Source organism: Puma concolor, chromosome D4, assembly GCF_028749965.1.
Source record: "Puma concolor isolate L17-30 chromosome D4, mPumCon1.1.hap2, whole genome shotgun sequence".
NCBI lineage: Eukaryota > Metazoa > Chordata > Mammalia > Carnivora > Felidae > Puma > Puma concolor.
The window spans coordinates 84,115,534-84,133,874 of record NC_141679.1 but is presented as its reverse complement, the minus strand read 5'-3'; the positions used below and the strand labels follow the sequence as shown (position 1 = coordinate 84,133,874).

General features: G+C 56.2%; 1 protein-coding gene across 3 annotated transcripts in view; it reads right to left on the bottom strand.

The window, feature by feature from the left end:
- Positions 1-18,341, bottom strand: part of NEK6 (NIMA related kinase 6) — an 86,355-nt gene that overhangs the window by 24,693 nt on the left and 43,321 nt on the right. For all 3 annotated transcript variants that reach the window (XM_086683994.1, XM_086683996.1, XM_086683995.1), the window contains exons 3-5: positions 9,542-9,682; positions 8,176-8,238; positions 3,404-3,514 (exon numbers count right to left, since the gene is read on the bottom strand). In XM_086683994.1, coding sequence (XP_086540120.1) covers positions 3,404-3,514; positions 8,176-8,238; positions 9,542-9,682 — 315 coding nt within the window. The remainder of the gene's footprint in view (positions 1-3,403; positions 3,515-8,175; positions 8,239-9,541; positions 9,683-18,341) is intronic.

The window sequence follows — 18,341 nt, the reverse complement described above, 5'->3', positions numbered from 1 at the left end:
CGCCCCAGGACACGCTCCTGGCCTAGGGAAGGGAGTTTGTGGCGGAAGACAGGACCTGGGCTCACACGGGTAAGCACCCGCCTTGTGCAGCCACTGTGCTGGGCCCTCGGCAGGGGTGACTGCACCCATCTTACACACGAGGAAACCAAGGGCCACACAATAGCTGGTAAGGGGCAGTCATGGCTCAACCCCAACCTCCCAGGGCCAAGCTCTTAACCCTAATTAACTCTGAATGACACCAGTAACCACCGGATGAGGGACCGAGCTCAGAGAGGTTCAGGAACTTGCCCAAGGTCACGCAGCTGGAGTGCCAGAGCGGGGACTTGATCTGGGCACCTCCGACAATGGGACGGTCATGGCCGAAAGCCCCTGGCCTGGCAGTAAAGCCCCATGAGGCTCTCCCGAGGCTCCATTCTGGGACAGGGACCTCAAGGGTGAGCTGCCGAGGCTCCCGGCACAGACCGCTGGCACAGGACCCCACTCCCCTCCACGCTACCCCGGGTCTCTGTGGTGGGTTGGGCTGGAACGTTGTTTACGCTGTGATGTTGGTTAATCCTCATTACAGCTTTTAAGCTCGGCTGCGAATGGTGCTTTTCTAAATGTCACGTCCTGTAAGCGCCGTGTGACATTTAGCAGGAAGGCGCAGAGTCTCTGGTGGGTTTTGGGGTGGTGGCAACTCTCAGCTTCACTGTCCGTCATAAATAATGTTGGCGCTGTGGCGGTGGTGGCACTGCTTGGCCTGAGGCTGCGGGCCCTTGGGACACAGGGCCTAGGCCAGTAGCCTTCAGGCTAGCCCAATGGGGCGGCCGTGGTGCAGCCCGGCCTGGGGCCCCGGCAAGGTCCCCAGTTCCCCTCAGTACCCAGAGGCAGCCAGAGAGTGGGAAAGGCCACTCGGGGAAACTGAGCTCCTACCAAGTCCCAGACGTCGTGAAGAGCGTATTACAGATGGGGAAACTGAGGCATAAGGCCCCCTTCCCGCCAAGGGAGGAGGGTCTAGCAGGTGTGTCTGCCTCCAGACCGAGGGTGTCTCTCCTGCCCTGCCTCTCCCGCTTGCTGGGGGCAGCACCCAGCCAGGGCCCTGCAGGGGAAGCGGCTGGCACTGCAGCAGAGGGAACAGGAACAGGCACGGGGGAGGGCCCTGTGACCAAGGGAGAGGAGGTACCGTGTCAGGAGGGGAGGGCTCCTGAGATGGGGCCGGGAGGCCGCCCCCCAGAAACCCGGCGAGTATGTGACCAACATGATCTCTGGGCTGGTGTGGGCCCTGAGGAGGCCAGGGAGAAGGGGAGGGCAGCTGGGGAGGGGGCACCCCACCCCCCAGGCCAGGCACAAGGTGCTGGACACCCACACGCCTCCCTTCTCTTTCACCCGGAAGGAGCCTGCACCCAGCCCCGCACCCAGCACCCCCCTCCCCCACCCCGCAGTCCCTCACGCACCCCCAGGACAGAGATGGAAACCGGGCTTTGTGGGCAAGGGGTTTGATTTGCCCAGTCGCCAACCCCCGACTGTTTGATTCCAGCCCCGCTCTGCTGACTGAGATGCTGCAAGGGGCCTGGGGTCTGCAGGGGCTTCAGGGTGCAGCACCCTCGCCATGGGCCACGTCCCAGGGCCCTTCCTCTGTCTCCCCTCCACCTCCTGCTCACGGATTCCACTCCCACCCTCCACCCCACCTCCTGCTGGGCATCTAGTCTTTCTTCTAGAACACCATACGAACCATGTCTACTCCCCACCATGAGTCCCCTGGAAGCTCCCTGCTGACCTTGGGGCAAGGTCTCGAATCCTGGGCCCAGACGGTGAGGCCCTGGGCGACGTGACTGCCCCACCTCCCCCCGCACTCCCTGCCTCCACCTCACCCAGTACTTTGTGGACTCTGGACTGCTCATCCCACTGGGTTCTTGCAAGCTGTTCTGCCACAACACCCCCCTCCCCCCTGCGCTGTCTCCTTCAGGTCTCAGCTCAGGCCACCTCCTCCAGGAAGCCTTCCTTGGCTCCCACAGGTCCTGAACTTGGCTCGCTCACATGGACTTGTGACTTTTTGTTCATGGGTCTGCCCTCCTGTTAGAAAGCAAGCTCCCTGAGGGCAGCACCCATGCCTAGGACTCGGCACCCAGCGGGTGCTGGATGTGTGTGTGTTCCGCAAGAGAACGACATGTGAAGGAGAAACACGGGGTGGGGGGGGGGTGGGGGGAGAAGGAAGAACTAAGACATGATAGAGCACATCTGTTCCCACCAGGGATCTGTGTGGAGATTAACATCCCGGCAAACACATTAATATGTCAACGAAAATATAAAAGCAGGTGATAACAGCTCAAGTAATGCCGCTTCCCAACGACGCCCGAATTCCTAGGAGCCAGATTTCAGAAGAGCAAGCGCTGAGCAATTGCTCAATCCCCAGCGCCTGGTGGGAAAGACGGAGAACCCATGTCTGGCCCCTTTTGCAAGTGTTGCTGGGAGCAAGGTGGGGGCTCCGGTGTAGCTGGCCTCGCTCAGAAGCAGATGGACTGGGCTGGGGAAAGGAGGCGGTGGGGGCCCATGGCCAACAGCCTGCAGGCTGGTCAAGCCAGCAGGGGAGTCAGGGCCTTGAGGGAGGAGCACAGAGCGGGGTGGGGGGCTGAGGGCTGGGGCTTGGGGGTCCCACAGAGAGGCTGTGTGGCCTCAGGCAGGCAACTAAACCTCTCTGAGCTCTGCTGAGGACGGTGTGTGCTTAGTGAGTGATGTGTGTGCTCAGCACGGTTGTGGCTCACAGGAGGTGCTCCAGCGATGGAGCTGTGATGGTTCCTGAGTCCAGACTCTCGGTGGGCCTGGGCCTGGGCCTGGGTCTCAGGATGGGGGGCAATGGGGGCAGGGCAGTATGGGGGCTGCCGTGGGACACAGAGCAAGAGCCAGACCTGGTAAGTCATTCAACCTCTCAGAGACCCCAGGGGGATCACTTGGGTGCTGATGCCTGGAGGCCCTGGCTAGGAAACAGAGAGCAGCACCACACAGGCACGGCGCTATCCCCCATGTTACTGGGTATCCTCGGGTAAGTCTCTTAGCCTTTCTGGGCTTAGTTCTCCCTTTGGAAAGTTAGACGCACAACACCTTTTCCCAGATTCTGTGAGCTGGGGTCTGACCTAACATGGGGTTCTATCCCTGTCTCTACCGTGAGGCAGCCTGTGGGCAGCCTGGGGCAGTGGGGACAGCCAGAGACGTGCTTTCTGTCCATGGCTGACCCTCTCCCAGAGCCCGAGCGGGCACCCTCCAGGCTGAGGTTGTGAGGCACTGGCCAGGGAGGCTGAGTGGCCCTGGTGGACAGCCTCCACCCGAGGCCACAGCAGCAAAGACTCCAGGCCGAGGGGCTGCCTGATCCTGGGCTCCCTGTGTCTGGACGGCCCCCGGGGCCGGCCTGCCTGCCGGCCTCACTCACCTTGATCATCTGCGAGAGGTCACCCGCATCGGCCAGCTCCAGCACAATGTTCAGCTCGTTGTCCTCAATAAACGAGTCCAAATACTTGATGATGTTGGGATGGTTTAGTTGCTGTCCAAAGAGAGAGAAAGAGGGGGAGGCAGAACCCATGAGGGCCGGTCCAGCCTTGCGCCTGCCCCGTGCTGGCTCACAGCACGTATTCATTAGCAGGGCCCTGGCTTTGCTACACAGGGGAGTGTCTTGGGGGAAAGGCCTGTGCTTGGGAGTCAGGCAGACCCAGGCAACACTGGGAATGCCTTTCTGCATCTCTGAGTCTCAGTTTCCCCATCTCGACGATGGGCATAATGTATTCATGAGTAGTAGTGAGCATTAGATGCGCTGAGGCCTCTAACACAATGTCTAACTTGGTGACTGCCTGGACCTGAGACTCCATGGACACCTGTGGACAGGATCCTCCTCCTCCTCCTCCTCCTCCTCACCACCTGTGACCCTCGGCAGCAGGGCTGGGCCCCCACCGCCCTATTGCTGTGCTCAGCAGGCCTGTGCCGGTGCTCCCAAGTGCGCCCATCTCCCTTCTTCCTCCCTCCTCTCATTTTGACACATCCTTGTGAAATCCTGAAAAAAAACCCAACAGTTCCTGGCGTGCTCCATGCTGAAGCCCTGCCTCTGGCCTGACCACCATGGCCCACGTGCTTTCCAGACAGGACAGCTCCCCACCAGCTGGAAGTCAGCCCCCGCCTGGCTAAGAGGGGACAGACCTTGGCAACTTTTTGTAACTCAGACTGACTGTTTCCACCAGATGATTCCAGAGTCTGGGAAAGCAGAGGGGACTCAAATATTCTGCCAGGGCTTGGTCGGCCAAGTCCACGGGGGCGGCTGTCAGCAGACAAGCAGAGGCCACCGTCGCACACATTTTCTAGAAGACCTGGAAGTTGCTGTGAGAGGGGTGCGGATCTGTGCTGTGTGCCGACCTGTGCCTGTCTTCGGATTCTAAAATGAGGGGGACCTTGGCAGACATCACATGGCTGTGCTATCTGCCATTTGTTCTTTTCCCAAGCCAGGTCTGGGTGCGCAGACACCCCTCAATCAGAAGTCACAGGTGGCCTCTGTCGCTGGCCATGTGTCTGCCCCTCCCTCAACTCCACTCTATCCTGATGTCCACTGCCTGTCCGGGCCCTCAGGCCCCCTGTCCTGGGCCTCACCCCCTTTGTCAGCACAGCAAACAGCATGATTATAGTCTTAGCCTCTACATTTAGGGCTATGATCCGTTTCAAATAAATTTTTATGTACAGTGTGAGGCAGCGGTCAAGGCTCACTTCTGTCCCTTTGGACGTCCAGTTTTCCCAGCATCTGGATTAAGAGTCTTTCCTTCGTCCACTGAACTGTTGTGGTGCCTTCGTCAAAAGTCACCTTTACCCGGATTTTGTTTTGAGGCCTTCCCGGAGCGAACGCTGGCCATCACATCAGCTGATATTTTCCATTTACCAAAAAAAATATCAAAGCGAGTGGAATGCTGGCACTTGATCAAGTTGAAAACGCTTTGAAGTCTCGAATGCACCTTATGACGTGCCAGCGCTGTTGTTATTATAAACGAGAGTCCCCTGCTCTTTCAGCCCACTCTTGGAGCTCACCTCCCCACCTCCCCACCTCCCCGGGGGAACCTTACATCCTCCCAGGGAGGCCTCCCCGACACCCACCAAGGTCATCAGCAGACTGGGCAGCACAGTTTTTCAAATGACTTGGGAAGACTGGAGAGGGTTTGGGTGGGAATGAAAGCTTCAGTCAAGGGGGCTGTTACCTCGAGGTGCTGGCTCCTGGGGGGAGGAGGGGGAGGCCTCTCTCCCTGCTCCCAGGGCAGGCCTGAGGAGGGCAGGTGACGTAAGGGCTCCCTCGAATACCCCGCCAGGCTACAAAGGTACAGGCTGGGGCAAAAAGGGACCCCCAGAGGTCAGCTGGGGGCAATCCCCGAGGCCTGGAGAGGGAAGGGACTGACTCTAGAGGACGAAGCTGGGTCCAGAACCTCGTCCAGTAACCGAGGACTGCTGTCCACCCAGAGTCCCCTTCTGAGCCTGCAGCCTGTTGGGGAGCTCAGGCGTGTCTCAAAGGGGACACACCTGGGCCAAGGATGTAGGAAGTGCTCCAAAGATGCGAGTGGTGGGGTTTCATGGTTTGTGAGCGGGGGAGGGGTAGCTGCTTTGGCTTCGTGTATCTAGGGTTCAGGTAAGTAACACCTCAAGATTCATCTCCAGTGCAGCTCCTCCTGGCAGCATCGGCCACCCTCTCGCTCTCTGGCGTCCCGACAATCCACGCCCATGTCTCTCTCTCTCTCACGACCTGGAGCTCCACAGGGTGGGGCTGTCCCCGAGGTCCCGCGCCATGCCTGGCGGTTGTGCTGGCTGCCGAGGGATGGACGACGGACAGATGGCCAGACGGAAGGAAGGCAGAGGTGACAGTAAAGGGCTCAGGTCCCCCCACCCCCCCCCTTGAATCTCTGCCACCAGGGGCTTTGCTCCGTCCCACTCGTGGCCCCGCTGGGACGTGACATGGCAGTCTGTGAGGATCTGTCTTCCCTGCTGGCTGCAACCTTGTGCCCAGCACTCAGTGCTGCTCAAAACTGTGCTGACTATATGAACACATGATCTCTGCCCGTGTTCCGACAGGGTCCGCCTTCCCGCCCCACGTCTGGCGGGGGGGGGGGCCTCTGCACTGGGAGGTTTTGGGGTTCGGGTCCTGGCATGAATGACGTGAATGATGTTGCCCAGTGGGCCCACTGAGAACTGTGGTTCCCTTTGTTTTGCAGGAAACACCTCACGCCCTGGCGCATCCTGTTGACTTCCTCTGGGCAGGCGGGGAGCTGGATCGGCGTTCTGGAAAAGGGCTGGCGGTGAGCGGCAGAGGTTGTGACCACGATGACAAGGGCTGCCTGTGACCGAGCACTTACACACAACAGATGCTACACTGAGCCCTTCCAACCCAGTTTCTAATTCCCCCGGCACCTGAGGACAGTCCTGTTATCATCACTCCCTTCTACAGATGACAAAACGGAGGCCGTGAGTGGTCAACAGCTTGCCTACAGCCACATAGCTAGTGAGTAAGGGGTATGCCCACTTCCAGAGCCATGGTCAATGGCACACGGCCACACTGCAGCCTGAGGAAGCCCCCGGAATAGGCCCAGGTCGCACCAAGCCTCACCTATGACTTCAATGAAGCCCAGGGACCCAGAACAAGCTGGCTCGGTACGAACACACGTACAATTCCTTACTCATTGTGAATGGCACATGTGCATTCTTGGCCACAAGAGAGGAGAGAGGGTGGGTGACCATGACAGCAGGTCCCAGGGCTGGGAAATCAGTCTGAGTCCTGAGACCACACCTGGGTCCCAAAGTCGACTGCTAAGGTAAAACTTTAAAAAGGTTATCCGAAGGGGATTTTTGGGCCTGTAACAGTTGGAGTTAAGGACACCTCCCTGTAAGCCTCCCTGGCACCCATCAAAGGCAGGGTTACAAATCATATCAGGCCGCATCCCCCCCTGCTCTCAGCCACTTCAGGGGCCTCCCCGTTCCCGTGTTCGAGTCCCACATCCCAAGGGTGGTGACCGAGGCCGCCACCACCTGGCTCCCCAATTCCACACTGCGGGGATCCCCCAGCCTTCCAGAGTCTGGGACGGGACCCTGCCCTCCTTGGGCCCTGGGTCAGCCGGCATCCCTCACACAGGCACACCGGCTGCTGCCTGGAAGCGGCTGAGGGCAGGCAGGGACCAGGCCTGAGAGCCCAGGGCAGACCCGGCAGTGTAAACCGCTAACCAGAAATCCCACAGTGGGGCTTCCGCATGGTTGCGGAACGTTGCATCGTTGCAGCCCCACTTTACCGGAAGGTGTGGAGCAAGCCCTCTGTCTCCTGAAAGGGGAGGACCTACTATGTGCTCCACTGTGCTGGGCCCTCCTCGGATATTATTTTACCTCATCTTCTCCAACTGCCCGTATCCCGTGAGGCAGGTATTCTCACCACTGAGCAGATGGGCAAACTGAGGCTCCCGGAGGCTAAGGCACTTGCTTAAGGTCACACAGCTTGTAAATGAAGACATGAGGATTTGAACCTAGGCTCCTGGGCCCCCGATACGCGGAACATTCCTCCTCCTCCACCACCTGTGAGACCCCAGGCAGAATCCCAAGCCTGGGGAGTAGGGAGGGATCTCCAGGAGAAAGCAGCCCTAGTCTGGGGGCGAGTCTAGTCCAGAGAGTTCTGTTGTCTCTGACTCTGGGGAGACCAAGGAGGAAGCCAGCGGGGAGGAGAAAGGAAAGGACACAGATACCACCACCCCCGCCCCCCAGCCTCCTGTTTGGGTAGGTCTGGGAAGAGCTAACAGGGTGACAACCCTCCAGCACCAGGAGCCCCGGGCCAGACAACTGGCTGTGAATCCTCTCCTGCATCCCGGGCTGGCCTTGCTGAGTCACCTCGGGTGGGGGCATCTCCCGGGTGGCAGTGATTTGGTGCCCTCAGGGGAAGGACTTTGGTGCCAGGTGCTGGTGTCCATAAACGGAATCAGTGTGGGGCAAGGACGGCCAGTCTGGGGGCGCCATGAGGCCTGGGCAGAGGTGAGGTGGGGCCCACGCCCACCCAATCGTGAGAAAACAAATGGACCACTAACCCTCAAAAGGGTGTTGTTTCTGAACCTAACCGGCTGCGGTCTGTGACAGCCAACAGGTGGCCCAGGGTGGGGACCAGGCCACCGCAAGGAAGCAAGGGGCTCCTGCTCAGCCCAGGGCACTCACCTTTAGGAGGCCAATCTCCTTGACGCAGTCCTGCCTGGCTTTGGCGTCCATCATCTCAAATATCTTGGGTGAGAGGAAAAAGAGAGAGAGCGGTCAAAACCCAGCTCCCGGGACCCCCACCGGGAGCCACAGGAATGGGAACTCCCACCCTGGCTCTCCCACCTCCTCGCCGAGGGACGCCATAAACACAACGGCTGTTTACCGGGTGCCCATCCTACGCCAGGCGCTCTGGGCTGAATCCTCCCGTGAGGCAGGGGTTACTGGTGCCGACTTACAGAGAAAGACCGAGAAATGCAGTGACTTGCTGAGGCCACCCACTGGCAAGTGGGAGGCCAGGAAATGTGCTTGGAGCCTCAGTCTTCACCTCTGGAAATGGGGCCAATAGCCTGGCCTGACCTCCCAGGTGGTCACGTGGGCTGAGTGAGAGGGTGTAAGCACAGCACCTGCCACTGCACACCCTCCCCCCCCGCCACCCCGGGGCCCGTTCAGTGCCCGTTCGCCGTGGGCCCTCAGAATACCTTCTGACTCCCGGCAACAAACAGAAGGTCCCCGCTACAAAACCCGACATGGCACAGAAAAGCAGGACAAAGAGGGCCAGGCGAGCCCCTCCTTGGAAGACAAATCAGAGCAGAAAATGGGCCTTTTCTAAAGAGAGGAGCCCGCCTCTCCTCCAGCGACCCGGAGCCACATGTGCAGTTTACAGACCAGCAAAGAAACCATCTGTCGCCTGGGTCCCCACCCGTGGCTGCGTCTGCGTCCCCTCCTCTGCCCAGGCTGTTAGGCTCATTCTCGAAGGACAAATGAGCAAACTGAGGGGTCGGGAAACTCTGCTGGGGGATTTAAAGCCACCTTCTGTGGCAACGTGCTGTTCAAACGTGCCCAGTGGCTCTCACTGAAACGCATCCTGGCAGGACTCTGCGGCTGCCAACCCATCTGCTTGAGCCCCCTCCTCCATTTCGGGGGGACACGGAGGTCAGGAAAGGCTCTCAAACCCAGAGGCGACCAGCAAGTGCTGAGTCGGTGTGGGTCAGAGGTTGAGCTCCCCCTCAGCTCGCTCTGTGGGCCCGGTGAGATGGATACTCACGCCTCTGCGGTTCTTCTGATCTGAGAAATGGGGTGACCGCCCTCACCCACAGGACTGTTCTCAAGACATGACCCGGTATACAGTGGTGCTCAATGCATGCTCATTTGCCTTTTCCTCTAAGGCTCACGATGAGCCTTCATCAACAGGAGCCCACCTAATCCTTCCCACAGCCCAGTGAGCTGGGTGCCGATTTCAGAGGAAGGGTCGAGGACTGGCCGAGGGCCACAATGTTTAGACACAAAAGCTGGCTCCCGTGATGTGGTTTTGACCCCATGGGCTCACCTGCACCTTCTTTAGAGCCACTGTCTTCCTGTCCAGCAGGCAGGTGGCCTTGTACACCTCGCTGAACTGTCCTCGGCCTATCTTCTTCTCGATCTGGAAGTCTGCCAGCGAGCAGCGAAAAGACAGGGTGTTCGGGTGCTTCTGGAGGAGACGGGCAGAGGGGTATCAGTAGCCAGGCTGTGGTAAGGGGCCGGGCCCTGGGCAGCTGGGGCCCCTTCCAGAACCCGGCAACTCCAGCAGTGCTCCTCCAAGGCCACGGAGAGACTTTGAATGCCAACCTCACTGTCAGAGACTCCTTCGGCCCCCTGGGTGCTGTCCACACCACAACACCCCCACTCTGTAGATGAGAATCTGAGGCTGCTGCTTTCCCCCATGGCACTTAGCACCACCCCTCATTACCTGATCCCACGATCATCTGCTTGTTTCTGTCCCGCACTCCCAGAAAGCTGACTCCCTGGGGCCAGGGCCTCGCCCACCTTGTTCACTCCTGATGCCCTTGTGCCCAGGCTGGAGCCAGCAAGCAGAGCAGGTGTGAAGGAAGTGACCCACCAAGATCACACAGCTAGGGCGAGGCCCCGCTGGGTCTCACTGGCCCCAAGGCCCTCCACGTGTCAGCCCCAACCCTAACCCTACAAGTCATTGTAAGATGTGACTTCCCCTCCCGGGGTAGCCAATCCCATCCAAGAGATGAGAAAACCAAGATTAAATCTGCAGTCTCACCATTCCGAGCCCCTTCTTTGAATAAACAGGCCCCTTTATGGCAACAGGAGGGATCCAGACACTTCACGGTGACTCTCCAGGGGCCAGCACAGAAACCCACAACTGAGCAGTATGACCTGCCCAGGGATGGTGCTGCCCAGTGAGGCAGCAGTGGCCACGTAGCCCCTTGCCACCCCACCCCCCACCCCCCGCAACACACGTGCAAAGTGCTCTGGGGAGAAGGAGAGGAGGGGGTGCCTTCTTGGGCCCTGGAAAGGGGAAGAGGAGGGGAGGACGGCGAGGATGCCTTGGCTCAGGTCTGCCCCGCACTGGCCTGCCAAAATACGTCCTCCTCCTGCTACCCGCCCCCTCGCGCCACTCTGGGACAGGGGGTCACCGCCACTGGGGACCCGCCCCGGCTGGGTGGCGGTGTGAGGACAGGGTCTCACATATAGAAGGGGGACAGAAACATCTGTGGAGTTCATTTTAGGGGGTGAGGGTGAGGCAAGAGGCACAGAGAGCCCCACCCAGGCAGGAAGGGACAAGTGTCTGAATTTTCTGATGCGAAAAGGCCTCTTCCAGACTTGGGCCGGAAGCATCCAAGAGGGTGGAAGATCAGGAACTTTATTGGGCTGCCTTCTGGAACTCTCCTTCACCCGAATACCAACTTTTAGACAAATAAGCCCCGGAAGGAGCCTGCGGAGCCCTGTGGGGCTGGCATCCGTTTCAGTACGTCTGCTCTCAATCAACCTCGAGTTTTTCCTTCTTTTTCTTTGCTACACGAAATGTGTTCAGTTTGAACTGTGAAACAGGCGAAGATGAGGAGAGCACGCCATCGCGGCGAGGTGAGTAGAGTTAGCAACCTGTTATGGTAACTCAAAGTCCTCGCCCGACAACCACCCACGAAGCCTTTAAGACCCCACGTGCTCTGCCCACTCACATCCTCACACCGCTGCCTCCTTGCTATTTTATGACTTTCTCTTGGTCACTTCGCTCCTTCCACACGGACTATCCTTTTTTGTTCTCGCTGGGCCTTCTGCCTGGAATGACCCTCGGATGCCTCACCGTTTCTCTCCCTTCCACACTTCCGACTCTTCCCCCTTCGTGTTCACCTTCCAGCATTCCAAATCCCATATTTTACTTAGTTATCTTCTTTGTGTCCCGACCACGAGAAGGTATGCCCCCCAAAACGATGTGACATGCTGTAGGCACTCAATAAATGTTTGTTCAGTGAACAAATATTCACATATATGGAGATGGTGTACTTTCGAAAAACATAAAATCGTGGGGTGCCTGGGTGGCTCAGTCGGTTAAGCATCCGACTCTTGATTTCGGCTCGGGTCATGATCTCACGGTTTGTGAGTTCAAGCCCCGCACAGGGCTCCTCGCGGAGAGTGCGGATCCCTGCTTGGGATTCTCCCTCTCTTTCTGCCCCTCCCCCACTCACGTGTGTGTGTGTGTGTGTGTGTGTGTGTGTGTGTGTGTGCGCGCGCGCTCTCAAATAAACTTTAAAAAACTCCACAAAATGGTGTGAACGTTTTACTCTAAGACTTGCTTTCCCCTCTCTCAGTAACTGATGGATATTGTCCACTGACAATGATTTAAATAACTGCCAAATATAGTCCACGGTAGGCTTGTTTCTAGTCTCTCATCACTACAAATAACGTTGCGATAAACATCCTTATGTAGATCTCCTTATGCCTATTTTCTGGGTTGCTCACTGGTGACCTTGGGCAATTACACAAGCTGCTGGGTCTCAGTTGCCTTGTAAGGCAGAGGTATAGAAGCATGCCTGTCTTATAGGGTTGCTTTAAGGATCACGTGAGATTGCTGAGTACCACTCCCAGCACACAGTAGGTGCTCAGTGGTTTTTATTACTGACAAGTGGGGGTGGATCAGGAGAGAGGGGCCCTGAGCTGCTACTCCTCACCCATGCCTTTCTGAACCTGCCCAGACCCAGCTCTGTGCCAAGGAAACCCTAACAGCACCCGCCTGCCAGGAGTAAGTGATGGAAGTCCGAGGCTCACAGCCTGCTGCCTCCTTCCCTCAGCAAGGTAACGGTGGGGCCAACCTTGGCTCTGAAGTCTTGAGGCATAATTACCTCTCCTGGTGAGAGATTTGAAGATGCTTCCTATGGGGGCGCTGAGCAGAAGGCAGGGCTGGTGGAGGAGGAAGACCACAATCTTATCCACCATATGCCAGTGCCTGTCTAGTAAGTCGTTCAGTAACAATTAACCTACTTATATACAAAGTGCCCATGTAAGAAAGTACAAGCATTTATTGAGCACTTACTGTGTGCCAGGTACCGTGCAGAATACTTCCCACGACCCTGTGAGTAGGCATCACTGTTATCGCCATTTTAGGAAACTGAGGCTCAGAGGGGAGGCAGTGACCAGCTCCAGACCTCGCAGTGAGTAATGGGAGGGATTTGAGCCTGGGACCCGAGACTCCAGAGTCCACGCCCTTTGCGCTATGCTGTGTGGACTCCCAACTCAGATTCCTCCTCGGCTTTTCCTTCAAGATCCCGTGACTGGCCAGGTCTAGGCTTCTTGCTTCTTGCTTCCAGTCACCTGAGCCCCACCCTGTCCCCCGAACAGGGGCCTCTCCAAAACTGCACCCCTTAGTCCCCTCCATGTCCCCTGAGCTGAGGCCCTCACGTGCCCAGAGCGAGTGCTCAGGGCACATGTGTCCAATGACACAATGGAACGGGCTCAAAGCAACCTGGTGCGCTGTGGGACTTGGTGATGCAGCCACTGTCACTTGTGAGTGCAGCTGAAATCACACACCCTCAAAAAAGTCACCTACAATGCATCAGTTACTGTACTAGCTGCCTACACAGATTTTGTGACTTAAGTCTCCTCACAGCTGGTCAGTGGGGAGCTGAGACCTGAACTCCCTGACCACATAGAGTCAGCTGCACTGAGAGGTGACATGGGCAGGGCCCCTCCCCTCTCCAGGCCTCAGTTTCCCCCCTGGGACAGCGAAGAGTTTGGAGGAGGTGATCTCCTAGGGTCCTTGCTCTGCAAACACTAGGTGCGAAGCCATCGTAAGTGGCTGGAGTCCCCAGCACTCTCTTGTCCACCCCAGAGATGTGCCCTGAAGGCCATGCTGCCCAGAGGAAACTCCCAGAAGACAGAGGTGACATCCCGGCTGGCATCCAGAGACTCCAGATGCACATCTGCATATGCGATGACCCAGATTTGCATTTCCTGTCACAACCCATTCGACCTAATTAGAGGAGTGAGCTCCAGTGTGGGGGTGGGGGGAGAGGGGTGGGGAGAGGGGGGAGGGGGGTGGGGGCAGGTTCCTCTGGCAGCAGCACAGCCTGTGAGGGGGACAGTCTGGGCAGGCTCAGGGCCACCACCATCCTCACAGGGGTGGGGATGGGGCCCTGTCCCCAGGGTGGCCTCTGTTCAGGACACCGCGGGCCACACGGTGCAGTGCCCGAGCCAGGAGAGCCCTGACTCAGATTTAACTCAGGGGATGTGAGCAGAAGAGGAAGAGGTGAAAGGAGTCATGGCCCCATAAGGCCACACCTCTCTCCTCAGCCACCTCCAAGGCTTCCTCCCCTGCTGGGTCAGCCCTCAGCCAGCTCGATCTTGCCCTACAGCTGAGGTCCTCTACAACAGGGGGACGTTAGTGATATCAGCCCCAGGATTCCTCGGAGGATTCCAGATGATGTTGGTGCCAACCATCCAGGGAGCTCTGAGCTGCTGGGCAGACCGGGGGGGCAGACCGGGGGCTGGTGACGAGCAGCTTGCACTATGGAGACGTCAAGGTAATACCCCAGCCCTGATGGCCTTTCTGACAACTGCTCGTCTAATAATCCTCACTGCCCCCCGTTACATCTTGGACCCCACGCTGGCTCCTGGGGAAAACAGGCACCAGCCCTGGAGCACGGGTTGGCAGAGGGGTGACCCCTGCTCCGGCTCCATCAGCTGAGACACGGACACTGGGGTGCAGAGGCTGGAGTTCCCATCCCAGATCTGCCACTTCTTGGCCGGGGGCCTTGGAGAAGCCCTCTGGGCCTCAGTTTCCTCAACTGGACAATTAAGGTAATAATAGTGCCTCCTTTAGAGGGCTGCTAAGGGGTAAGAAAGTTACCGAATGAAGGCTCTTGGAAGAGCGCCTGGCACGTGGGAGATGCTATTGGGTTGTTAATGTCATTACTGGTATTGGCATTGCTCTGTCCGAGGTGTGGACCTCGGACAAGGTCGGCGCCTGCCTCCTAGGGGGCTGGGGACGAGCTGAGGCAGCGAGGTCGTGGCTGTTGTTATCACCATCACCATCACCATCATCCCCAACCCACGGAAGGTCTGCACTGGGCCTATTTCAAGCTGTGGGCTCTTTGGCTGTGAAAACTACAATGAATTTTAAAATAGGAGAATAAGATCAATGGTATGCCATTTCCTTAACACCCACCATGTCAGACGCCACGTTGGGGGTTTAAAGTATACCATCTTGGGGCGACTGGCTCAGTCGGTTAAGCATCCGACTTCCGCTCAGGTTGTGATCTCACAGTTTGTGAGCTTGAGCCCCGCTTCGGGCTCCACACTCTCTCCCTCTCTCACTGGTCCTCGCTCATTCATGCTCTCTCTCAAAAAAAAAAAAAAAAATATCTATATATCTCTCTCTCTATATATATATATATACACACCAACTCAGTCTTCACGGCCCCATTTTACAGGTGAGGAAACTGAGGCTCAGAGAGGTCACTTACCCATCGTCACCTGACTGCAGTAAAGCAGTGAGGTGGACGTGCCCCTGTAGCCTTCTGACTTCATGGTCCCCTACACAGGTCGTCCAGGACTGTTTGCCAAGGGACTGAGCTAGACCACAGGCTCGCTCGCCTCCCTTTGGAGGGCTATTCTGTGAGCCACTCACTGGGAAAATGTGGCTGGAAATTCTGACTCCTCACCCCCCTTCCCCAGGGTGGGAGCCCCTTACTTCTCCCCCAGAGGAGGAGCAGATGGGCGGAGAGGCCGGGAGGCGGCGGCAGGGGTGCTGACCCACTCTGGTGCTAGCTGCAGTGAGCCCGCGGGGGAAACACCATCTCAGAGAGAAGAAGAGCCTCTGGGCGACTCACTGGGCAGCAGGAGGCTCGGCTGAACCAGGAGTCCCCTCTTTCCCTGATCCCATCCCTCCCCCAAGAAATACCACCAGCCTTCTCAGGCCAAGGCCAGACATGGCGGGCTGGTGAACCACCCCAGGACAGCCCCTCCCCAGAAAGCTCAGAGAAACCCAGGCTCTCTTCTGCAAGTCAGATCAAATCAGGCCACGAACACCTCCCACCCTGCGCTAAGTTGAGTTTAAAATGTTTGAACCACAATAAGCCTCAGCTCAGCCATAGACAAATCCTTAAAAAAAAAAAAAAAAAGGAGCATAAAATTACATGTTAAAAGAATAAAAATGCATTCGCCCAATTAATTTTCTGAAATCTCATTAAAAAATTTAGCCTGACTAAGTCAGACTTCTGACCTGAATTTTAATCATCTTTACACTGAATGGGTCTTTTTTTTCCCTGATATTTGCAATGCATCATTAATTTTAAGGCAACTGTTTCTGTGATTTTAAAAAGCATACTTCATCAGAATGACATTTCCTGTAAACGAATTTCACCTTTAAAGACATCTGACATTGTGTGTAGGGAACTTCTAATGGGTTCGGTATACGTGTATACGGTGATGTGTTTTAAATCTGTGTTACACAGAAGAGGGGCATGATTTACAGAGAGTCCATATTGTCAGGCTCTTCACGAGGCCATCCCTGCTCAGCTCTTCACAATCTGGCTAATTTCAAGCCCAAAGCTCATCTTCCCTCTCGTAGATCTCGTGACGAGAAGGAGGGGTGCCGTGGGGCCCCAGGACCCGGGGTGACTCCTGGCTCTGCCCCTCAAGAGCAAAACGCACACGTTATTTACCTCGATTTCCTTCCCTGCGAAACAGAGTTCTGAATAAGACCTGGTTCTCTGAGTCGGGAGGAGGATGGAACGAGGTCAATGCCAGGTGTCACTACTGGCACCATGGCCGCCATGACTGTCCCAACCTGAAAGTCTAGACTCTGCTCCGAGGAGCAGGCGTGTGGGAACAGTGAGCAAGATGCCCAAAACTTGGAAGTCACCTGGTAACAAACCTAGAATCATCTCAGCTGCGGTGCGTCCCCCAGGACAACTCCCACTAACTGAGCTCAGAGAAAGCTGAGCTTAAACATACATAAAAGAATCTGGGAACCAGCCCCGATGACTAACGAGCCAAGACTTGAAAGGGGAAAGGCATAAAGAGCGTCAGTCATTCCACCACGAGGTTGGATACATCCTCGACTTCTCTCTCCCTCATCCCTTCAGTTACCAAGTGCAGTTGCCTTCCCCCCCCCGGAAGTCTCTGGAATCTTTTCTCCCTGTGTTCAGCCGTTTAAGACCGAGACAGGGAAGGACAGGGAAGGCAGGCTTCCTCCTATTTTCACCTTACTTGTGCCTTGAGTGCCAGCAACCAGTGTTCTTTCAAAAACGCAAACTCCCTTGTCCACCTAAGACCCTTAATGGGCTCATCATTCATTCACTATAGACTCAATTCCAGGTGACACAGCCTTTCATCAACACCAGGAAGCACTGGCATTTAAACACCTGCCTAACCTGACTGGTCCTGCACCTTCAAGACTGGCTCCTTCCTCCTCCTGGGACATCCTCTCCGTCCTGCCCCACACTCCTGATCGTTGCCAGCCCACACATCATCCCTCTAGAGCTCCCCCGTCCCACCCCACCCTCTGGGCTCCCTCAGCATCTGCCCATCCCTCTGTGGGGCCTTCTACCTCTCATACGGACTGTCTCTACTTCTGTGTGGGGCTCCTTAGCAGACCCAAGGCAGAAATGAGACAGGTCCTTGCTGAATTTATGACACGTCGGCAAACACTTCTTGAATTTTAAAAGCTGTTAATATTTGGCCATTAAATCTTACCTAACTACCAACACTGCTTTGGGAAGATTTTTATAAAGATTTTGGCCTGTGTGATTCAGATCTAAGAGGCAGCTGTCTATCCATCCCGTGAAAAGTAACGCGCATTCCTCTTTCTCTGAATAGGGCCGAATGTAACTGAACTTGGCGTGCCCCAAGCAGGTTTGCAAAGACTTTCCAGATGGAAGACACATTAACCAGGGCTTTCTCAGACAAGAGCACCTTTCTCCTTCTTGGAAATTCACGTGGTTCTTAGTGGGTCAGCTATGTTTCATTCCTGACGAAAATGGTCTGCAGCACACTGGTAAAATCATAAAGCATCGGGACATTAAAGCTCTTTTTCTCAACTGCATTCATTCGTTCATTCACTCATTCATTCATTCATTCATTCATTCATTCATTCATTCATTCATTCATCTGAAATCTCAATGATTTCACATGTGATTCCACTGGGTTCAGCAAACATATTTTCATAAGCTGATAGCTCTCACAGCTAGAAAGCTCCTTGAAATGACAAACCATTAGCCTGCAGCACAGAAAGTTAACGAAACCAGTTTTGAGTGTTTGTTAAGTTGTTCTTTTGACACTGTGGGTATTTCCAACTCTGGGCTCCTGAGTCGTGAAAACTAAAATGAATGTTAAAATATGAGAATAAAATCAGTGACAGGGGTGCCTGGGTGGCTCAGTGAGTTAAGGTGGGGGGACTCTTGGTTTCAGCTCAGGTCATGATCTCACGGTTTGTGAGATTGAGCCCCACACCAGGCTCTGTGCTGACAGTGAGGAGCCTGCTTGGGATTCTCTCTCTCCTTCTCTCTCTCTGCCCCTCCCCAACTCACACTCATGTTCTCTCAATAAGTCAACTTTCAAAAAAGAGTAAAATCAGTGACACACATCTCCTTGACACCCACAATGTCAGACGCCATGATGCTTTAAAGTATACCATCTCACAGCCCCATTTTCCAGAAGCGGGAACTGAGGCTCAGACAGGTCTTTTACCCAATGTCACCTGGCTGGTGACGGATGGAGTTGGGAAGTGAGCCCCACCTGGTCTAGAGCACAGTATTTTTGTCACTGTGGGCCCTGGCTCCTTCCTCTAAGGATGATTTCAGGGAAACAGCAGCGTGTCCTGCCCCGAAGGAAAATGCCTCTGT